General features: G+C 35.5%; 1 protein-coding gene across 16 annotated transcripts in view; it reads right to left on the bottom strand.

Annotated features, from left to right (window-relative positions):
• Nucleotides 1-24,646, bottom strand: part of TDRD3 (tudor domain containing 3) — a 178,307-nt gene that overhangs the window by 113,119 nt on the left and 40,542 nt on the right. For 13 of the 16 annotated variants that reach the window (XM_063650914.1, XM_054446130.2, XM_054446131.2 and 10 more), the window contains 2 exons: nucleotides 19,883-19,967; nucleotides 14,927-14,992 (listed from right to left, as the gene is read on the bottom strand). In XM_063650914.1, coding sequence (XP_063506984.1) covers nucleotides 14,927-14,992; nucleotides 19,883-19,967 — 151 coding nt within the window. Of the gene's footprint in view, nucleotides 1-14,926; nucleotides 14,993-17,782; nucleotides 17,830-19,882; nucleotides 19,968-24,646 lie in introns of those variants that run through there. The other 3 variants (XM_063650912.1, XM_054446128.2, XM_063650920.1) reach the window with 2 other exon arrangements.

Genomic DNA, 24,646 nt, shown 5'->3' with positions numbered 1-24,646 from the left:
GCACTGCAGCATGAATGACAGAGCGAGACTCTGTCTCAAAATAACAACAAAAGAGTGTTTTCTGTTCAAAGACATCAAGTTTAAAGTGCTCCCTCTCCTGGTATACATGAAGCATACAATACCACCAAAACTATAAAAAGTTCAAGAAGTATGAGTTGTAACTGACATATTTTCACATTATCCTTCTTAAAATAAAAATTTTAATTCAACTTCGATATTAAATCTAATGCTGTATTATATGTGTTGGCCAAATTTCAATCAAAGATAAAAATAAAACAAATAGAGCAAAGTTGAGAAATAACAGTAAAATCTGCTTACGTGTCTGAAAAATAAATTTAACTAAAGTAACAACTTCTATATCTTTAAGTAGTATCATACCTTAGGGGAAAAAGGCTGTTTTAAAAATAGGCTTTTAAGTAAAATCTTTCTGTGCATATTAATTTATATTTTCAGCAAAGAGAAATGTGAAATGATTGACAAATATTTACACTACATTTCCTGAGCAAGGATGTTACTAAGTTGAAAAATTTCTACTCCATATTTACCATGGAGTAATTTTGTTATTATAAATCTAGGCCTAGAGAATATAATTGGAAAAGATAATCTAAAATTTCATCTAATTTTCACTTATGAAAAAAAATTCCAAGTTGAAGCAAGTCCAAAACTCTTAACAAATATAGATAAGCTGCTAATTCAGGATGAACTTTTTCTTTGGCTTTTGTTAATGCCATTAAAATAAGGACATTTAAATTAAATCATAGGCATGTTATGGTTATTATAGCTCATAATTCTGTTTATTTTGGTATCCCATATTTTTAGCCTAGGCATTGACAAATATCTAGCCTATGCTGTCCAATACAATCCTCCAGCCACATGTAGCTATTTAAATTTTCACTTAAATTAAAATTAAGTGAAATTAAAAATTGTTCAATCGCACTAGCCATATTTCATGTGTTCTATATATGGAGAGCACAGAGTTAGACCACTTTCATCACTGCAAAAAAACCATCACACAGTTGGTGATGATCTAGGCCTATGTGTTCCAAAATGAGACTCATGCATCCTAGGCACCGCACTTCCATTCAAATGTAGGAGGGAAACATTTGTTTTTATTTAATGTTTAGTAGTCAAAAAAATCCAACTTTACCAATATTCGATATCTGGAGCAACAATGACACCCTTATTCAATCCATACAACACAGGTTACTAGGCATCTTCATGGAATTTTGGGAGTTCTACGTCCCCCGGGTGTTGGCATGACACCTTCTCTTGTTTGCTTTCAATGTGTTGTGACAAACTGCCTTTTCTTTGTACAGTTAAATGGACATATGTATTGTATTACCTAGTTTTACTCACTATTGCTCACAAAATGGACACGTCACTTTAAAAGATTCTGTCAAAGGAACACAAATTGAAGACAATGCCATTGATGCAAACACAGGGCAGGAATAGGACTATTTTGGTGATTGCGTACATCTGGTTGACTATGAGAACAAAGATCTGGGGAATGAAGGATAAGGAGGAACACCTGCCCCCAAATGCTGATTTCCAAGCAAGCAGCAAGTTTACTTATTTAATTAATCCAACTCCTGGCCTCTCCACCTCTTTTAGTGGGTTAAATAGTGGCTCCACCAAAAGACAAGTCCACCTAGAACCTATAAATGTGACCTCGTTTGGGAACAAGGCTCTTTTCAGATGTAATTAAGGTAAGGTTCTAAAGATGAGAACACTGTGAATTACAGTGGGCCCTAAAGCCAATGATGAGTGTCCTTAGAAGAGAAGGGGAAACAAACACAGAGAGACAGAGTATAAAGACCATTTGAAAATGAAGGCAGAAATTAAAGTTATGCATCTACAAGCCAAAAAAGGCCAAGGACTGCTACAGCTACCAAAAGCTAGGTGAGAAGCATGGAACTGATACTCCCTCAGAGCCTCCAAAAGGAACCAACCCTGCTGACACTTTAATTTTAAACTTCTGGCCCACAAAACTGTGAGAAAATAAATTTCCATTGTTTTAAGCCACCAAGTTTGTGGTAATTTGTTACAGCACCCTCAGATAACTACTATACCCACTTATGGAATGAGTTACCTGATTGCGAAGAAACTACTGTATATTGGCCTCAGCCTCACTCATCTTCCTCTTGAGATCTAGCCTAGCTAGGGAACATGAGAGAGGGGGCGCTTATTCAGCCTCCTCACTGGATTGGCACTTCCATGAGTGAGTGTACAAGCCTACATGTTCTGTGGTTCAGTTAATGCAACCATTTGGCTGTCCCACTAAGCCACATCTTCAAAATACGTTTTAATCAGTAATAAAGTTATTTTGGTCCACATATGCCATTCTTGTACTTCTTAACTGGTTCAAAAGCAAAGTAGAAAAGGAGGTATTATTTATTAGATCCTCCTGAGAAACCCACAGATTTTACAGAATCTCTTGTCACTTCTTAATTTGAATCATCAAGCCTTAAGTTAGTGGTTCCACAATTCAGAAATATTCTATGAGTAAACCAGTACATATAACGATTTTTTTCATTATTCTGCTTACAATATTCAGTTTCTTATACTCTGTAGTTAAAACATAGGGAAGTAATGGACCTAGATAAAATATACATAATAAAATTTTTTAAATGTTACGGTTCTAAGATCCTAAATCCTGAATCTAAAATCATCTTAAGGCTGGGTGCGATGACTCACACCTGTAATCTCAGCACTTTGGAGGATGGAGGTGGGTGGCTCGCTTGAACCCAGGAGTTTGAGACCAGCCTGGGCAACATAGGGAGACCCCCATTTCTACAAAAAATACAAAAATCAGCCAAGCGTGGTGGTGTGTGCTTGTAGCCGCAGCTACTTGGGAGGCTGAGATGGCAGGATCTCTTGAGCCTGGGAGGTGGAGGGTACAGTGAGCCATGATTGTGCCACTGCACTCCGGCCCAGGTGACACACACACACACACACACACACACACACACAAGATGTCTCAAAAAAAATCATCTAAAACATCCACAAAAATAGACAAGAATTAATTTCTAAACCTTTCTTCAACTACTGTTAAGAGCAACTTCAAAGTAAGAAAAAATACCAATTTCAAATGAAAATAATAAAAAGGATTAATCTTGATCACCCAAGTTTTCTTTAATTTCTGATTTTCTCTTTTGTATTAGTAATAAGAAACAATCAAAATAAATTACTCTAAAAAATTTTAATGGCTCAGAATGATGTATCATTGCACCTCCAGGTAAGCATGTCTAACTCTAATAAATAATATTAAGTATCTGCTAGAAATATTCTCTCAGGCCATTAATCCAGGCATCATTCCTTCTTCTCCTGAGGTAGATGAATACCTCTGTCATCTAAACTCCTAACTAGTCATACCAACTGATATGAAATATCATATTTAAATGGTTGTGTTAATTTATTAATTTATTGATCATACTAAATAACATTCTTGTGTATCAACAGACTCTCCAAAGTTTGGATGACAAGGGACTAATTCTCTACAGTATAATCGCATCTGGATAAACATTTAAAACAATTTTTTTTCTTAACTCTAGAAACCATTTAAGACACTTAACCTGAAAATACACGCCAGCCATTTATTTTTGTAATCTTTTTTTTTTTTTTTTTTTGAGACGTAGTCTCACTCTGTCACCCGGGCTGAAGTGCAATGGCTTGATCTCAGCTCACTGCAACCTCAGCCTCCCAGGTTCAAGTGATTCTCCTTCCTCAGCCTCCCTAGTAGCTGGGATTACAGGTGTGAGCAACCACACCCAGCTAATTTTTCTATCTTTTTTAGTAGAGATGGGTTTCGCCATGTTGGCCAGGCTGGTCTCGAACTCTGGACCTCAGGTGATCCACCCACCTTGGCCTTCTAAAGTGCTAGGATTACAGGCGTGGGCAACCATACCTGGCCTGTTTTTGTAATCTTATTAATTCTCCGGAGAAAGAAATTTCTCAATCTGTATACCTAACAACGTAAGCATCACATTCTCCATCAACCCTAGAAACAAACCATATACCCAAAAGGAATATATGAGTATGATTCAGTTCCAATCAATGTTCCACCATTATTGCAAAGTAGATTAAAATTAAGAGAAAATGAAATAGTTTCATCTTCCATAGTTCTTTTATCTACTTGAAGTCATAATTCATTTCCTTTTCTACCCTATCACTACTTCCAAAAGCATTTCCAGTGGCTTCAGGGGAGATTTCCTAGGGATCATTTTTTCATCCATTATTTTATTTCAAGGGAGGTTTTTGACTAAATTATTCACATCTTTACCTTAAGGCCCATTGCCCTTAACAGGGCAATGTTTCAAGAAAGCTGCCTTGGAAGAAGAAATACTAATTCTGCCTATAGCTGCTTTAAAAGCCTGAAAGATAAGCTTTAAATAGCACTTATGACAACCTCTTTTTTACCTACTTTCTCCGTCAAAACATCTCTTGGTATCATTTCAACACAATTTGACTTTAATAAATAAATATAAGCCAGGTGTGGTGGCACACGCCTCTAATCCCAGCACTTTGGGAGGCTGAGGTGGGCAGATCACCTGAGGTCAGGAGTTCTAGACTAGCCTGACTAACATGGTGAAACCCCGTCTCTACTAAAAATACAAAAGTAGCCAGGCGTGGTGGCAGGTGCCTGTAATCCCAGCTACTTGGGAGGCTGAGGCAGGAGAATTGCTTAAATCCGGGAAGGAGTTGCAGTTGAGCCAAGATTGCGCCACTGCACTCTAGCCTGGGCAACAAGAGCAAGACTCCGTCTCAATCAATCAATCAACCAATCAATCAATAGAGGTGGGATAGGAAGAGAGAAAAAAATAAAGTCTGATTTGTCACATACACCCTGTACCATTCTAAGTATGGTATCAGACCCAAGAAAACAAAAATAAAAAAAAAAGAAATATACATTGTTAGAAATTTCAGAAACATTCCCAATGTCATCCATGTACGCATCTAGGGTGAACCCCAGTTTGGGCTACATTTCCCTCCAGAGAAGATGTTTGCTTCTGGCAGTAACAACACTGCACCTAAGAGTTTCGACTTTGGGCTGGTGGCTAAGCGGCAAAGTTAACCTTAGCCAGCACTTTAACTCACTGTAAGTCAGTAGCACCCCCACTAGCTCAAGGCAGAAACAAGCACATATTCCTTCTAAAAAAAAAAGCATTTCTGATTCAAGTGGCCAGGATTCTCACAGAGAAAGATCAAGAAAAATGAAATCATAACAAACTATTATGAGACTTACAAAGAAACAAGCTACGAAGACTGAGAAACATTAAAAAAAATATTTAAAAAAATTTTAAGCCCCTAAGGACTTAAGAATTTGTAAGTATCAAACACAGACTACAAAATAATAAGCCTAAACTAGAAAATTTATACAAAACTTTAAACCCAATAGGAACAAGTATCTTCTCAAGCACACATGTGACATTTACCAATACATATCAAGCCATAAAGACTCAACAAATTTCAAAATACAGCTATCATTCAGTCCAAATTCTGATCACAACGTAACTGAATTAGAAATCCATAACCAAAACAAACCTAATATTCTGTAATCAAAATAGCGAAAGAAGTAATCATAAGGTTAACTGAAAAATATTTAGAGCTGAATAATGAAAGTACCATGTATAAAACCTTTATACCTGAATATAAAGTTACGTTTGTAAATATGTAAATACACATATATTTCCTATGTAAATATAGGAGTATAGTTAAATCAGTGTTAGAAGAAAAATTAATAGCCTTAAAGAAAACTGGAAAAAAAAAAAAACAAAACTAATGAGTTGAATTAAGAAGTCATCTTTTATATCATGAACAGCACTCCAAGCCAGCTCAAGAAGCAAAGCAGACCAATAGAAATGCTGTATTTTTAATTTATTCTACTGAAATGGTTTAAAATGCTTTGTATTTATTGAAAGCTTAAATGCGTGGGTGTTTGTTCACATAGCTCTATAGTACCTCACCAGAGAGCATTCCAGTATCCTGCAGGGTCTTGTGATCTAGCCAAGAGCAGCCATTAACCTAGTGACTAACATGGGAGACATTGTCTTATGGAGAATGGGATGCTTAACTTTGTCAAGCACCTCGGTTAAACATTTGCCTTTTCTAGAATTGCACTTCCCAAGTGCTATTCCAATAAGAGCTGATATTCATTTTATGTACCAAACCTTTTGAGTCCAACTGATCAAATCTAAGGAAAAGTGTTGCTAGAGAAAATTAGGGAAAAGGTGAAAAAGAAAAACTGGTACTAATTCAGTAGAAAAACAATTACTCTAATTTATATACATATTGATTGGTAACCAGATTTATCCAAGCAGAACTGAATTGGCTAAGAAAAGAAAAACGACATGTTACTCGTTTTCCTAAGCTGTCTTTTTGAGGCTTAGTCAGTCAATGGGAAAATGTTTAGGATTGTTTCTTGCTATTAGTCCTCATTTTATGTATGTTACCCTTCAGTAAGTTCTTCCCATTTTAGTTTTCTAGGATTGAAAGGCTTATTATATACATTATTCATGTGTATTGTCATATTTGGCTTTTGCTATCTATTTTAACTTCATCGTTAAACTTTTGTATTGCATAGTTTCTTTGGTGTATCTTAAAACCTATTTTTCAAAAAATAAAACTAATGAGTTGAACTAAGAAGCTGAGGAAAAAAAGCAGTGAGTTCAAATCAGGTAGAAGAAAAATAAATGAATCAAACTAAAAATACAATAACAACATTAACAAAGTCTATTGTAAGAAAGACTAATGAAATTGATAACTGACAAGAGTGATTAAGAAGCAAAGGGTAAAGGCACAAACCAACAATTTAAGAACTGGTAACAGTAATAAGAGACATATACATTTAGTAATAAAAAAAAAAGAACTAAGGACAGCGATCAAAATGTCCATAAATTATTAGGTTGGTGCAAAAATAACTGTGGTTTTTGCCATTACTTTCAATGGAAAAAACCACAATTACTTTTGCACCAACCTAATAGTAAGTGGAAGGACAAAATGTGGTATATCCATACAATGGAACATTAATCACCAATAAACAGGAAAAACTATCGACATATGCTATGTTATAGATTAACCTACAAAATATTACACTAAATGAAAGAAGCCAGATACAACAGGCTATATATCATGTGATTCCATTCACGTGAAATACCAAGAAAAGGCAAATTTATAGAGAAAACTTAAAAGAATATACAGAATAATGTAAGACTATATTATTCTTACTGTAAATGGTGTTTTAAAAATTATATCTAGAATAAGAAGAAGAATAGAATATATAAGAATAATAAGAATAACTGGCAGGTGACAGAATTACAATCAATATGCAAATATCAGCTGCCTTTCCATGTACCAGTAACAGAGGAAATACTAATTAAAAAATTTTTTAAACACCATTTACAATAACAAAAATAGACAGGTCCAGGAATAAAGCTTACAAAAGATGCACAGCCCATATACTTCCAATAAATTATAAAACTTCGTGGGAAAAATAAATGAAGAGACATACCCAGGGTTGTGCTGGAGCCAGCTCATACAAGCTCACAATAACTTTTTATGTACATTTCTTCCTAATTCCCAGTTCAGTGATTTTATAACATAGCTTATAATCAGCCAAACAGGGAATATTTATACCATAGAAAGTGGCAAATGCTATGTGTCAGGGCTCTTTTTTGCTCTTCAGAGAAGCATTTTACCAGCATTTCACTGGTAATATCATATCTATAAAGATGTCAATTGTTTTTAAGCTAATGCGCAGATTCAATGCAATTTCAATCAAAACTCCAACATGATATTTTTAAGAGTCTTAATCATTTGATTCTAAAATCTGTATAGGCAGCGGAGAGAATAGACTAGAGAAGAATAATGTATTTTACAATCACAAGATTAGAAAATTTTGATCATTTCAAGTGCCACAAAAGATATGGCTCAATTGAATCTCATATACATTACTGAAGGTAACATAGTTGATACAGTGCTTTGCAAGATAATTTGGCATTATCTTGTAAAGTTGAATACTGGCTTAATTCCACAATGCAGTAGAGTTCCATTCCTGTTTATATTCCTGAGGGAAACTGTTATATGTGTGCAGAGGTGTGTTGGTAAAATAATTCTGGTAGAGGGACAGGGGAAAAGCCACTGTAATCTGTAATTTGTGCCAATTTCCATGGCCAACCACAACCGTCAACTGGATGTTATTGCACTCTAAATTGGAAAAAGATGCCGACAATCAACTTTATGAGCTGGAACAAGCTGGATTCAGCACACGGCAAGCATCTAACACTATTCCTTGTACCAGTGATCTCAATGGCTCTGTACACTTACTCTGGCACTCCTGCAGCTACTACTCCAGAAACAATCTTGCTGCAGCTTCAACTATTACTGACAGGATTCTCCACAGGTCTCGCTTTTTTGTGTGTAACTGGCCCAACTCCAAGGCAGCTACACCTGACTAGCATAGCTGCAAAGGAGGCTGGGAGAAAAGTATCTGGCATTTTCTTCTTCTCTACCACCAAAACTCTTAAAATGGGAAATTCCCCCAAACACAGGGAGATAATTCAGTTTTAGAAATTACAAATATCCACTATACTTATCTTCCATGTATTGTTACCAGTCAAGATCTGTCAAGCTTTATTTTCTATTCTTTAGTTTCCACTACAAAAGAGCTTTTTGTGTAATAGAAAACATTAAATATATTGTGTGTGTATGTGTGATCTGTGTGTGTATGTACCGTACAGCTATAACCTAAGATTTTAAATATGCCCGATATGGGGCATCTACCCACTATTCCTTCATTGAAAATCACATCTCTAAAAGCTAACAGTCTAGCAAGAAAAGCAACCTAATACCCTCACTGAACTGAAACAGCTGCCCCTTTATTGTACACACCTTTGACATAGCATTTGTTTCACTACATTGACACGGCTGGTTTCTCAATCTCTCATTAGGCTATGTGCTCCAATAAGACAGAGGCTATCTTGATCTCTACATCCCTATCTCTTGGCACAAATACACATTCAGACACCGTCTGATTAAAAAAATATATTTTGTAGTGCTTTAACTATAATTTACTTAGCACTTCCTAGATACATACCAGAAAATATAGCAGGATCTTTACATAAGTTCTTTAACTTACCTCCAGAAATATAAAGTACCCTAGGATCATTTGTATATACTAAAGAAGAAAATTAAGGACAGAGGGTAAAGTACTTTACCAGTGGTCACTCAGTCAGTAAGAGGCAAATTAGTCCAATTCGGATCTATCTCATGCTAAAGCCTGTCTTTGTAGTGCATATTCTCAAAGTATGATAATATGTTACATGCTAAAAACAGATGTAGGTATAAAGGGCAATGGGAATATTCATATTTAAAAATTAATTCTGCTCAAAAGAGGTCAAGAAAATTAGAAGAGAAGGGTCACACCTCAGTTGGAATCTGAAAAATAAATAGCAGTTTGTCTGACAGCTGAGGGAAGGACACTCAGGTGCTATAGCAACAAAAAACTGTGATCTTAGGGAAGGTGCAATTCTCTTATCTCTAAAGTAAAAGGGAAGGCTGTAACAGTTTATATTTTCTGTGTTGTTCTGAATATCGTATAGATAATACACATAAATTATTTAACATGGGACCTAGGATAGAATAGGTCCTCAACAAATGACAGAAGAAAAACAAAAACAAGAATTATTAGAATTCACTAAAAACCAGCGTTCTCCTAGGTAAGGTAGGTGCTTGTGCCAAAAAAGATCAAGAGGGAAGCAGATGAAAAAAGCATCAAGAATATTGAAAGAAATAGCTTTAGGGAAGGGAGTACCTAATCCTAATCTCAAATTTTTCAAATGATATTCATATGCAGCAAAGGAGTTTAAGTGGAAAGTAAATAATAAAATTAAAACTTTCTGAATTATAAATATAGTGGTATATTTACTAGAAGATCTACCCCTTAGGAATTTTTAAAACATTTAATAAATTCCTTATAATTAAGAAATTGACAACATAATCTTGAATAGGTTTTTGCAAACTTAAGATTCCCTGAAAGTAAAAAGCCTCAATTTAACCCTCAAAATAACAGTAGGGCACATAAGTTGCTCGTATTCAATCATAAAGTAATTATAGCAAATGAATACAAGGAAAGTATGTGGGACTACCAGCCAAAAGTAACACTTTTCCCAGTGTATCATTTGACAATTTCCACATTTCTATTCTTCACTTCTCTAACTTTTTGTTCCTTGGAACCAAAAAAAGGAAAAGGTAAGTCGAATAGTTTATTTTTCAATTATCTATTTAAACTCCACAGAAGTCCTATTAGTAATTACCAATAAGGACTTGTAAATAAAGCATAAGAGTTTTAGTAATCCATTTTTTCTAATACAAGCAGATGTTTAATATACAGCTCACTAAAAGAAACAAATTGTATTACTTAACACAGACTAACATATAGGAAACATATTATTTTATTAAATCAAAAGTTAAAACTTTTTTCAATTCCTTTTCTTTTTAAAAACATCCGATTTCTAGACTATCCAAGGGCAAGAGAACCTTCACTTTGAATTTTAAGGCAGTGAAGCCATCTTGTGGTTGATGTCAGTATTGCTGAGGTTTTGAGACCAGTAACTCCTACTTGGGAAAATTAGGTCTTAATCATAGTTTTACATTTAAAAAGGTATATACAACCTGTCATTCTTAGAACTTAGAAAAAATAAACACAGAACTGAAAGACTGTACAGTTAGGACTCCATAGCAGTACATAAGGTCCTCAAGTAGCTGAATTGGTAAAAAAGTATTTTGAAACTAATCTGTATTTTATAATTAACTTTTACGCCTAGGTTTAAAAAGCTACAGCAAAATATTAAAATTGGGGAAGAATATTAAACAGTTATACTTCCTTTTTGTCATGACTTTTTCCATAATTTTTAGCTTACAAACTGCTACAGCAGTCCTAGGACTTTTTAATATCCAAGAAAAACAAAGCATGCCCTGAAAAACTCAGAAAATAAGTTGCATAATATGGCTTCCCTACCACACTTCCCTCCAGTCACAATTTTTACAGCTTTTGAATCAAATATGAAGTGCCTATAAGAAAATCTGGAAGCCTGGAAAAAACTGTCATCGTCCAACTCTCACCACTTTTTAAATTTTTCTGAAACTTTTGCATCAAGGTTCTGGGAAACTTTGTGGAGAAAAGACAGAAATTGAAAAGTATGTTAAGAACAGAATGGAAGAAAGAGAAAAGAACCTGAGCAAAACTACTATATTAATTAGTAATAAAGCTACTTCTACTTTTTGCCATTCTATCTTCTCCCAAAATAATCAACGATAGTAGCAATTATTAAGACTTCAGTTTCAAAGCTTCAGGACGACGCCTTTCTGAAGGCCTCTGATGCGTCTTAGAATAAGAACTGTAAATTCAATATGTCCAGGATTAGCTGTCTTCCAACTGCAGACTTACAATCTTTCTTACCTGATCACAGATCTATCAGCTCTCCATTCTCCCTTTCCATTCTCAAGTTCCCAAATGCTGAAAACAGCATTATCTAAGTCTTATTAATTACAAAAATAATAATACACACTGTGTGATCATTTACTTTGGGCTTTCAGGAGATGAAGTTTGAAAATTCGTCTCTACACTCCTTTAATCTACTTCCAAAAAAGATTACTGATATGTCTTGGGGAAGCTCCAATGCATTGTAGTGAGCCTCAGGCCTAGTGAATGAGATTCCAAGGTGGTTGGAAAACACATGGGTGAGGCCCTTTCAAAGGGACCACACAAGGTTAATGGAGGCAGTTTCTACTAAGATGACACCCTCCTCCCCGCAACATGTTGCTTTTTAACTCTTTGCTTCTTAAATATTGGGCCAAATTCTCTCCAATCCTCACTCTCCTTTGGCTTCCTCTCTCAGAAATGGTAATATCAGATGGGCTTGGAACTTAGTAGAAACAGAGCAGGGGTTTTAGCTTGCTTTCGTTCTACCAGAGACCAACCTACCTCAAGCAGTAGAATTCTGCATGGGATTTGGGGCCAAAACCCAGACAATAATGATTTACCAATTTGCCTTACCTGATTCATTGAATCCCCTTGAAGATCTCTCAGTAACAAGATACCTAGCTGACATAATAAGGATTCACATATTCTTAGACTTTCAAGACAAAAATACCATCCTAAATTGCTCATAATTCTTGAAGCTTGCCATATGCATTGTACTGGATTTAGCATTATCTCATTTATGTCTTCAACGTTGTAAGGGAGTAGTATTTAAATGATAAGGAAATTAAAATCTGGCGAGATTAACTAACTTATGAAAAGTCACAAAAACCAATAAGCAGGAGAAAGAAGATTTAAATCCAGGGCAATGACCCTATGTCTGGATGTCTCCAATCTGTTCCTGGTCCCCATCATTTAATGCCCCTCCACCCTCAATCAGAAACATGCTACAACCATGACTCTTCTGCTTCTTGAAATAGTCTATTGTATATTTTAAGTTTTCTAAGTTAGTTTCTGGAACATTGGTTTTTAGTACGCCCTATTTGAAAGACCACTAGATAACCCAGCTCTTTCTTTCTTTCACTCTTTTCTAATGTAAAAAGAAAACTAGAAAATATCATTTTATACCAAAATCTGGCATGGTCAAGAGATAGGCAGATTACTTATTCAAATACTGTTTGCCAACTGTTGTCCTATATCTTATGCACAGATTCAAACAAAGTTGATTTAAACAAGAACTATAATTTACATAATGTTAGTAAGTAACTGATCAGTAGTGACTGATTCTAGAGTCATGCATTTATAGTCATCATTAATGGTAAAATGTTGGTTAATAAAAGCATTCCAATGAAGACATAAATAAGGAGCTTTTACTATATTAGTCTTATTTTACTAACAAAGAAACCAAAATAATTCAATTCACATCAAAAATATATCCCTTGAATATGTACTTTGGTTTAAGATAGTTACATTTTTATATAACACATGGATTTTTAGTTAAGACAAACCAAATGAGTAATTTCTGTGTGCCAACTTCTAAAATGTTTATTTAAATTATTTTTCAAAACATCTTCATTAATACTGGTGAAAACAATTATTAATTCTGTGAGAATAATATATATTCTTATATGACATGTAAGAATAATTCTGTGAAAAGGCCAGGCATGGTGGCTCACACCTGTAATCCCAGTACTTTGGGAGGCTGAGGTGGGCAGATGACTTGAGGTCAGGAGTTTGAGACCAGACTGGCCAACATGGAGAAATCTCATCTCTACTAAAAAATACAAAAATTAGCCAGGCGTGGTGGCATGCGCCTGTCTGTAGTCCCAGCTACTAGGGAGGCTGGGGCAGGAGAATCACCTGAAACCAGGTGGTGGAGGTTGCAGTGAGCTGAGATCATATCACTGCACTCCAGCCTGAGCAACAGAGCAAGACTCTGTCTCAAAAAAAAATAATAATTCTGTGAATAATAATTCTAGAGAACTATTAGTTTATTAATATTGTGTTGGAAGTATGTAATGAAAAGAAAAAATATAATCAACGAGGAAGAGCAAGCAGAGATATCAAATTTTTGTTTCATGTGAAAAGTTACATTTGCATTAAGAATGTTTTAAAAGATAAAATTTGACAGAATAATCTAGATCAGAAAGTTTTAAGGTTATTTATCTTCTTGCTAGCTACATTCAAAGGAAATCTTGAAGAGACAACTGTGCAAAACTTTTAAAAGTAAAAACGCTCTGAAAGAGTGAAGGGAACAGACAAGAGTCTCTGTACTACTATTCTATGAGCTTGTAGCAGAGGTGAGTTCTCAGCATCTTTTTAGGACACACAGAGAAAGCAGAAAACCAAGAATCAGAAAGCTTCAAAATTTTAAGTAAAATAATGTAAGGATGTACAGATACTGCTTTGATATTATTTACTTTTCCTATAGAGATCTGTTGCATTCAACAGACCTAGTCAAGATTGTTGCCTACTTTTCTAAGTATGCTTCCTAGAATTCTACAACTCCTGGAAAACTGTTCAAAATGCAAATTCTTGGATTCCATCCTAGTCCTACTGAATCAGAAACTCAGACGGGAATAGAGGTGGTTTGAGGTCCAGCAATCTGTGTTCTAGCCAGACCTCTGGGAAATTCTGGTGCACACTGAAGTCTGAGATAGCCACTATAACCAAAAGAAAAAGAAATGTAAAGAAACTGGAGAGGATTCTAAGAACAATAGAGATGAAAGTAAAGCTTGAGACTGAGAATAAACAAAGGAATGGCTTTAGCAAAAAGAAACCTGTGGCAGCGACATTTATGTCTTCACGTATATAATTATTCACAAAGGAAGGTAAGCAGATGTACTCCATTTCTCCTGACGAAAGACAAAGAAGACATGGACTTTAACTTGCAGCATAAAAAAGTTTAGGTAAAAATATAATTAAAGTTTGCTGAGTTTGCTGACACAAAAAAATTCATAACACGAATACATATGTGTGTACTGCAAAATGATTGTAATAAACAAATGCACAGCTTCACCAAATTGCTCCTAATACTTTCCTAATCTTATATTTGTATATAATAAGTTCATTAAATAAACGTAACAGTTTATTAAGGTAACTAAAATAAAAAGGTAAATAAAATTGAAAGATAAGAAAAGGTCATTGTAATGAGTGCCAATTACATCTGGTAAGTCTCACGGTTCGTGTAAGCATACCGTAGTTACAAATCCTGAAACAAAAGGTTGTTTTTTTTTTAATGTTGAAATGTTTTTTTTTAATGTTTGAAAAGTCACCAAAAGTTGAACTCTTAATAATTTTCCATGGAAGTCACCATAACAATGACTTTGTGACCTGTTCACCTCCAGAGTATTTTGCAATTGCAGTCTTTATTGACAAAAAGTAATTCCAGTAATTTAGTTCATATTTATTGTTGTTAGCATAACGTAAGAAGTTATTGATTTTCTTTACCTTTTCTACCTTTCCACTATTGATGTCACTGGGGAGGAATTTCTTGCCAATTGTTCTCAGATCTGTCTAAAATAAAAATATTATTATTAAAATGGAATTATAGAAAAGAATAAATTTAAATCTAATCTAATGAACAAAAGATGAAATTACTTATGGTTTGTGAAACAAAAATTCAGTTTAACTGGTCATGAGATCTACACGTATTATCAATCTTTCAAGTAACAGTGTCCCATAATACGTTGTTTAAAGTATACCAGTAAGATGAACAGTAACACATAAGGCCTTAATCCTGGTCATATTTCTTTAGGTAACCTTTTTACTTACTAACTCTTCTCTATTAAAATCCAAAACTTAATTTATGTAAATTGTGATCTTACTAAAAAATATCACATTCCAAAATCAAATGACAGCTTTTGAATACATATACATAGTATATTTTTAAAAACTGAATCCCATATAACCTTGACATTACATAAAAACATATCGCCCTATAGGCTATGATATCTGTAACATAAAGCTACATAACATACAATATCCCAGGATACAATACCACTGGAATACCAAAGAAGTTATAGTAACCTTTACTATAGTAATTTCATTTGCTTAAACAAGTTACAGAAATAGAAGGTGGTAAACAAATGACTATGAAAATGCAGAAGTACCTGTAACTCAGCAAGGAAAATATAACGACTAACATAAACAAGGCTATAGCATTCATGACATAAGAAAATTCTGAGTACACAATCTACATAAAAAGCAGAATATTTTACGACTGTGTCCTCTTTAGAAAGTGAAAATATAAAGGAATGGTAAGAAATTTGTTCAGAGGAAAACTGTCAGTACTCATAAAAAGATCCAATTATTTAAACTAATAAATTATCCTGATGGTTGAGATAGTGAGATTAGCATAATAACTGAAGTTACATTGTTTTATTTTTCCTTATAATATAGTAAACAGTAGCTCTTCATCACCTTAAGAACAAGTTAAAAGAAAACAGACTTAAAGTGCATTTAACCACATAAATTACAAGAGAAAAATTTTTGTTAGACTTAAGGAGAAAACACTAGATGATTAAAATTACTGTGACGTGAAATGAATACATACAGAGGGGCAGGACCATCTTCTTTTAACACCTACTATAATAGAATATCCTCCTATTTGAAATATCCACATGTAGTCAGCTTAAGAAATGAGAATATAAGTTGTATAATCACCACAGATTCTTTCCAGTTTTTTACTACTGTGAGTCATAATTTATTCCGTAATGTAATGCAGGGATCACTCGAAGTAAAACTCACTAAATAGAACTGCATGGCAAATTAAGAGCCAAATCCAGACTCACGTGTAACAATGCTTTAGACTTATGCTTTTTGCAACCTCAATCCAATAACAAAATTAAAAGAAATATAAACTGTACCTCACGTTGTACACCTTTTCACTTGGAAAGTACTGAATAACACAGGTGTAAAAAAATACTTTCTTACACCAGCCTTCCCTATATTAAGATGGTTTTTAAAATTAAATATTAATAGATGTGAAGCACTCAGTATAATGACTTGCACAGAGTAAGCACTCAATAAATGTTAGCCATTCTGTTTATTTTAGTGAGTATAAAACATGTACTTTTTTTAATCATCTGAACATACATAACCATCATATCAATAATGTAACTAACAGTTCATGAAAACATTTACATTATTTTGAAGTCACCCAAAAGCTGAAATATTTAAATATGAATGAGAAACAGAATACATACAAATTTTATAATATATCACGGTCCCTCATTTCTGGTTTTCATCAATAATTATGAAATTTAATTCAAATGAACATGAGCCATCACTGTAAAGTAAATGAGCACTAGACAAAAATCCTAAACTTTGATCCATCCCAACTGTAATTAAAGAATCATATGATCTAGGATACTGTCACTAATTCTCTAAACCCAGTTAATTTACTCCTCTATAAAATGGAAAAACACCACCAACCCTATCTCACAAAGTTGTTGTCAGGCTAAAAAAAGACTACATGCTCAAAGTTTACATAATTTTTAAAGTGCCATACATATATATAGTATGTGTCCTTAAATATACAAATGTTATTTTGATGTGTTTTTAGCAAGATGAAAATGATCTACCAAATTTTTAAATGCCCTAAATTCATACTATAAAGACAATTTTATTATTCAGATGCCATTATATCAGGATTGCTAGGATGATGACTCGGTCCAAGAATGCTGTTATATTGAACAACAAAAAATAATAATACAGGAAAACTTTTAGCCCGTAAAACTTTAAAAATAATTTTCAAAGCATCTACCTACCCACACACACATACACACGCACACATAAATACACATACACACACACACACACACAATCCTTACTTACTTAAGTAAAAGATAATATCTACTTGGTGAATCATTTTATATGATACAAAATCTTAAAAGAAATAAAAATATAATTTGTTTTTAAATTTTTACTAATGGATAGTGATCAGTAATTTAAGACTGGGCTATCATTAAATATTTTTCTGAATAATTCCAGTATTTGAAAGTAAAACTTACATGCTGGACTTCAATGTCATTTCTTAATATTCTTACTCCCCAATTTAAAAAGCAAAAATTAACAACATTCCTTTTCAACATAAAAAGCTAAGCCTAAAAGTTACATAGCAGATCTGAGGCAGTTATCTTTAGAAAGGCCAGCTAACAAGGTTAGCCCTAGGCTGGCAGCTAGGGACCCTGCACTTGGACCACTCCCCAACTAAAAATGTAATTCACTGCATGGATTATTCATATAAACAATATGATTTATGGTGGACATCTGTTTTCTGGGAGGAATCTGAAATTTTGGTACCTTTGCAGGCAGCCCAATAAAGGCCTTGGGTATTAGTCTCCAGAAGGCTTCCCTGGAGAGAAACACGATAGACGTTACTGCAGTGTTCATTGTTAGATAAAGGAACAAGCTCAGCATGTACCCCATAGAAAGAAGAGAAGAAAACTTGTTCATGGATTATCCTCCTAATATATAATTAGCTATGCATGTGTGGGTACGTACACATATGCACAATAAGAATCAATAATACATGTCTTTCTCAACCAGTGGTTAATTTCCCACAATCACTCAAAAGTTGAAAAAAATTCAACAGAATACTACAAATGCCTAAATTTCATTAAAAGACGATAAATTTGGAAAAATAGATTATTTGTCTGTTATAGGCTTCACCCTAATCAAAATGTTTTTTTTCCTATCATATGGCATCATAGCTTTGGACTGCAGTATTTAACCACATATTTCAGGGAAAATAAAAAAGACAAATTAACTCATTCAGATAATAGTTAGCATGCACCTCTTATGAACACAGCACAAATACTTCATCCTGATTTATTTTATTCAAATTTTCACAACAATTATAGTTTATTGCTATTTACCTAAGTATATAAATAAAAAAACTCCAGCAAATTGTCATAAAATCTCTTTCCTAGAATCTTTATAAAGTTTTTCTTAAACAAAAGTCCTTTATAATATTTTTAAGCAATAGAATTAACTAATTTCAGTGCAAGACAAAGAAAAACAGTTTTTAGTCATAAATAACATGCATAATTTCTAGCTAATGCTTATTATTAAAAAATTAGTCTTTTATTTATTAAAAACCTAAATACTTAGCTCAGAAACCAAAATAAATGATCTTACTTGTTAAGTAAAATCCAAAGAAGCTGAAAAAAAGATGACTCAGCATACGACATAAATTTTATCTGTTTAAACCCAAGTTTAATTCTATAAATATAAATTTAAGTAATTTTTTATGTTAGATTTATACATTTATTTATATTTTAAATGTTCCTTGTGCCCATCATTTCTGCTTTACATTGATTTTGCAGTGATATGATGGATTTGTCAGACTATAGTTCTCTTAGGAATTTCATTGACCATATATCGTAGTACATAAATTTGATTGTTTATAGCTTATTATAAAGCTACATAGAAAAACAATCAGAGGATAACTGCAGGATGAGAAAAGAATATTTGTTTACTTACTTTTTTTTTTTTGAGACAGAGTCTCGCTCTGTTGCCCAGGCTGGGGTGTAGTGGCACGATCTCGGCTCACTGCAACCTCCACCTCCTGGGTTCAAGTGATTCTTCTGTCTCAGCCTCCCGAGCAGCTGGAACTACAGGCACACACTACCACGCCCGGCTAATTTTTGTATCTATACTAGAAATGGGGTTTCACCATATTGACCAGGCTGGTCTCAAACTCCTGACCTCATGATCCTCCTGCCTTGGCCTCCCAACATGCTCGGATTACAGGCGTGAGCCACCGAGCCCAGCCTGTTTACTTACATTTTTATTTCAAACAATTTTTATAACTCTTGAAAAAAACCAAAAGCCAATCCAATTATGGGAAAAAAAAAAAAACAGTCAAAGGGTTGGGTGGAGGAAGAGCTGAAAAGAAATATACACTAAAACATTAATAGTAATTATAAGCAGATTTAATTTTCTTATTTTGCTTTTCTGTTTTTTCTGAAATATTCCACAATAAGTATTATTTCTATCATCATGAAAAGTTATTTTGAAACAATAAATACCACTGTCAAAAAGCTATAACCTAGCTAGAGTTTCTATGTAAATTAAATGGCAATTCATTTTAATGAAGTCAGTTTTTACTACTATTACATAGCTACTGTAAATGTTAAAGAAGTCTATAACTGATCAGTGGGTGAAAAAAAGGGATGTTAATTTCATTTTTTCCTTTTTCATTGGATTCTGTATAATAGATATTAATAACTTGCTAATATGAGATTACCAAATTCAACAAACATCACTACAACTTAAAATGGACAAAATAAGAAAGATGTTCTCTATATTTGTTATCATATAACCCAATTTATTCTGACACTTTTTTATGAATATAGCTTCCAGATTTCAAATGTTTACAAGTTAATAAATATAACCTACATTGAGAGCAATCAGGATGATGTCATTTACATTGACTTTGTCTGGAGAGCTTGTGCAAGCTTCAATGCCTTCATCTGAAAGATACCTGTTAAAATAAAATAAATGGCTTAATATTATCTAAAGTCAAAATTAACCAAAATTCTTTTAAGTCTACATGCAATTTTGTTTTCTACTATAAAGTGCTTCTGCTACAAATACTAGGGAAAGAGTCTTGGATATGGATTCCCTGTTTATTTACTATGTCTTATAGAAGAGATGAAGAGTGCATACTTTTCTTTTATACCCTTAAAGAGATATTGTGTCAATAAGATTATTCATATGCTTTCTGAGAAAAGCTATTTAAATGTCAATATACTTAAGGGATATATAAGCTACTCTTTGCTATTATACAAACTTAATCTCGACTTAAGTATCTGCTAATACAGTACGCTCTTAAAAAGAGATTGAGATGTGTTATAAAAATAAAACTAAAATCAACACTGTTTTAAACTTAGTACAGCAGAACTTCTCTCTGGACTTTCTCACATTATCTTCTCAAGTCCCTTTTCTTTCACATAATGTTCTCAAGGATCCTTCAATAAAGGCTATTAATTCCAAATAACACAAAGATAGGCAACTTTTTACAATACATCTTTTACTTTTCCTATCTCTTTTCAGTTTTTTTTACTCATTGTCTTATTTGCCCTTTTATCTTTTATCCAGTCCAAATCAACCATGCATCTGTCAGAGACAATTAACTCAAGAGTAAAGAGATTACTGAATCTGAAGGAAAAAAATTCATCTCTACCCACACCCATGGACATTTTGAAACTCTGATAAACTCAACAATTCTGGAATCAACCATCAAAAATCCACTTGTAAAAACCCCGATTAATATCTCACATTTTTTATAATCAGTATCAACCCCTTTAACCAAATGGCTGATGGTACCATCACCATTGCAGACATTCTTCCACAGTTAAAAGGATCCAAGACTGCTAGTCTAAGAGATCTAACTCAAGCTCATTTTTGAGGAACAGCAATTCCACCATCAACCCTCAACACTAGACTGATTCTAAGATACTTACCAAAGTAAACCTTACCCAGAAACAGCAACCAAAAAAAGTGCCTTTAAGAAGTAGAGAATAATTTCTCCAAAGTAAAAAAGCAAGTGAAAAGAAACGTGAATAGTTAGAACAGTACAGAGGAGCAATAGAAGATTAAAATAGATAAGCCAATGAGCAAGACCAAGGAGATAAAAGTCAAAAATATATATATTTAAATCAAACCAAGAATGTTAACAAAATTAGGTACTATTAAAAGTTTAAGACTAGCTCTCCCTCTCCCTCTCCCTCTCCCTCTCCGTCTCCCCCCTTCTTTTTTCAGTCTCCCTCTACTTCTTTCTTCGATCTCCCTCTGTTGCCGAGGCTGGACTGTACTGCCGTGATCTCAGCTCGCTGCAACCTCCCTGCCTCGGGCTCCTGTGATACTCCGGCCTTGGCCTGCCGAGTGCCTGGGATTGCAGGCGCGCGCTGCCACGCCTGACTGTTTTTTGTATTTTTGGTGAAGACGGGGTTTCCCCGTGTTGACCGGGCTGGTCTCCAGCTCCTGGCCTCGAGTGATCTGCCCGCCTCGGCCTCCCAAGGTGCTGGGATTGCAGACGGAGTCTCGCTCACTCAATGCTCAATGTTGCCCAGGCTGGAGTGCAGTGGCGTGATCTCGGCTCGGCTCGCTACAACCTCCACCTCCCAGCCGCCTGCCTTGGCCTCCCAAAGTGCTAAGATTACAGCCTCTGCCCAGCTGCCACCCCGTCTAGGAAGTGAGGAGTGTCTTTGCCTGGCCGCCCATCATCTGGGATGTTAGGAGCCCCTCTGCCCAGCCGCCCCATCTAGGAGGTGAGGAGCGCCTCTGCCCGGCCGCCACTCCGTCTGGGAGGAAGTGAGGAGCGCCTCTGCCCGGCCGCCCATCGTCTGGGAAGTGAGGAGCGCCTCTGCCCGGCCGCCCATCGTCTGGGAAGTGAGGAGCGCCTCTGCCTGGCCGCCCCCTCTGGGAGGTGAAGAGCGCCTCTGCCCGGCGGCCACCCCCTCTGGGAGAAAGTGAGGAGCGCCTCTGCCCGGCCACTCCGTCTGGGAAGTGAGGAGCACCTCTACCTGGCCGCCCCGTCTGGGAAGTGAGGAGCACCTCTGCCCGGCTGCCCCCATCTGGGAAGTGAGGAGCGCCTCTGCCCGGTCGCCCCGTCTGGGAGGTGAGGAGCGCCTCTGCCCGGTCGCCACCCCGTCTGGGAGGAAGTGAGGAGCGTCTCTGCCCGGCTGCCCCGTCTGGGAAGTGAGGAGCACCTCTACCTGGCCGCCCCATCTGGGAAGTGAGGAGCGCCTCTGCCCGGCTGCCCCGTCTGGGAAGTGAGGAGTGCCTCTGCCCAGCCGCCCATCTGGGAGGGGAGGAGCGCCTCTGCCCGGCCGCCCATCGTCTGGGATGTGAGGAGCACCTCTGCCTGGCAGCCCATCGTCTGGGATGTGAGGAGCGCCTCTACCCAGCCGCCCCGTCTGGGAGGTGTACCCAACAGCTCCGAAGAGCAGCAACCATTGAGAACGGGCCATGATGACGATGGCGGTTTTGTTGAAAAGAAAAGGGGGAAATGTGAGGAAAAGAAAGAGAGATCAGATTGTTACTGTGTCTGTGTAGAAAGAAGTAGGCATATGAGACTCCATTTTGTTCTGTACTAGGAGAAATTCTTCTGCCTTGGGATGCTGTTGATCTATGGCCTTGCCCCCAGTCCTGTGCTCTATGAAACATGTGCTGTGTCAACTCAGGGTTAAATGGATTAAGGGTGGTGCAAGATGTGCTTTGTTAAACAGATGCTTGAAGGCAGCATGCTCCTTAAGAGTCATCACCACTCCCTAATCTCAAGTACCCAGGGACACAAACACTGCCTAGGAAAACCAGAGACGTTTGTTCATGTGTTTATCTGCTGACCTTCTCTCCACTATTATCCTATGACCCTGCCACATCCCCCTCTCCGAGAAACACCCAAGAATGATCAATAAATACTTAAAAAAAATAAAAGCATTAAAAAAAAAGTGTTTATCTCCAAAAAAAAAAAAGAAAAAACAAAAAGTATTATAGAGGGATAGGCTAAGCAGTTAACCAATCAAAGAGGGTTTTTTTTTTCTGGATTTTGTGGTGTTTGCAATATTTGTGAGCTTTATAGAACTTATAATTTGACATGATTTCTTTTCTTGTACTAAATAAATAATCATTTTACTGTCTTAAAAAAAAAAGCTTAAGACTATGACACTGCTAAACCACAATGATAAATGAAGGCAAGTAGTTAAATGGGTGACAGAAAATACAAATATATAGATGAGTCAGTAAGAATGAATAGATGGTAGGCAGGAATGACAGTATGTAAGTGACCATGGAATACAAATATCTGCAGTCAATTTCGATGGTTAAAATACTGCTTTAACTCAAAATGGCTATAATAATTTCTTTATTATCCTGTTAAATTTCGCTATGAATAGTGAAAAACTGTCCAACTGCATCTGTAACTCTAATCAATCATCTTACAAATTCACTTTCATAAATATTATACCCCTCTTATGTGAAAAGTATTGTGTGAAATCAATAATAAGATTAGTAAAATGATGAAAACTAAACACCTGCCCTCAAGAAGTTTACAGTCTCCTATACAGCATAACACAATACATAAACAGCTATCATACAAGGCCAAAATAGCCATAAAAATGTTACAGGGGCTCAAAGTGGCTGTGGGATGGGAAAAACAGAAAAGGAATAGTGTAATCAAAAACACGGAAGTGAGTAAGCATGAAGCACCTTCTAGGAATAATATCCTAGAGCTTTCTGGCTGGAAAATGGAGAAGAAAAAAGAGGTAAATATTGAGACCAATTTTAGAAAGCAACAGTACATAAAAGGATATGGGTGATAAATTAAATTCTGATTGAGTGATTACAAAAACACAGCTTTCCAAGCTCCTACACAAGAGGGAAATAGTATGCAATGACTAATAGAATATTTTGTTTTCTAGAAAGGAAACTGTAGAATTAAAGAATTATAGGATGTCAGATGAACTAGAATAGATTAATTAATTTAAATTATAATAGATTATATTATAATAAATTAATTTAATTTAAAAATAACCAAAATTCACCTCTTCAACTTTACAGATGAAGGAGTCCTAGAAATGTAAAATTAAACTTGCCCCAAAAATAGAAATTTAGAAGACGCAAAGTTAAAAAAAAGAATGACTCCTAACTCCCAATTCAGCACTCTTTCCATTACAACATACCATTTTCAGCTGGGCACAGTGGCTCACGCCTGTAACCCCAGCACTTTGGGAGGACAAGGCAGGTGGATCACCTGAAGTCAGGAGTTCGAGACCAGCCTGAGCAACATGGTGAAACCCTGTTTCTACTAAAAATACAAAATTAGCCAGGCGTGGTGGCACATGCCTGTAATCACAGCTACTTGGGAGGCTGAGGCAGGAGAATTGCTTGAACTCAGGAGGCGGAGGTTGCAGTGAGCCGAGATCATGCCATTGCACTCCAGCCTGGACAACAAGAGCAAAACTCTGCCTCAAAAAAAAAAAAAAAAAATTTATCAGACAATTAATGCTGATACTAGTGATATGATAATCTCATTAAAAAAAGCCAGTAGCTATCCAAATCAGTTTCCTAATCAGCTAGATACTTCAGCAACTCACACAGACAAAAGCAGAACTAGACAAATTCAATTGGTGAGCTCCAAAGTACATTAAACAAGAACAG

This window comes from Pongo pygmaeus, chromosome 14 (assembly GCF_028885625.2).
Source record: "Pongo pygmaeus isolate AG05252 chromosome 14, NHGRI_mPonPyg2-v2.0_pri, whole genome shotgun sequence".
NCBI lineage: Eukaryota > Metazoa > Chordata > Mammalia > Primates > Hominidae > Pongo > Pongo pygmaeus.
The sequence above is the reverse complement of the archived record's forward strand: the minus strand, read 5'-3'. Positions and strand labels throughout refer to the sequence as shown.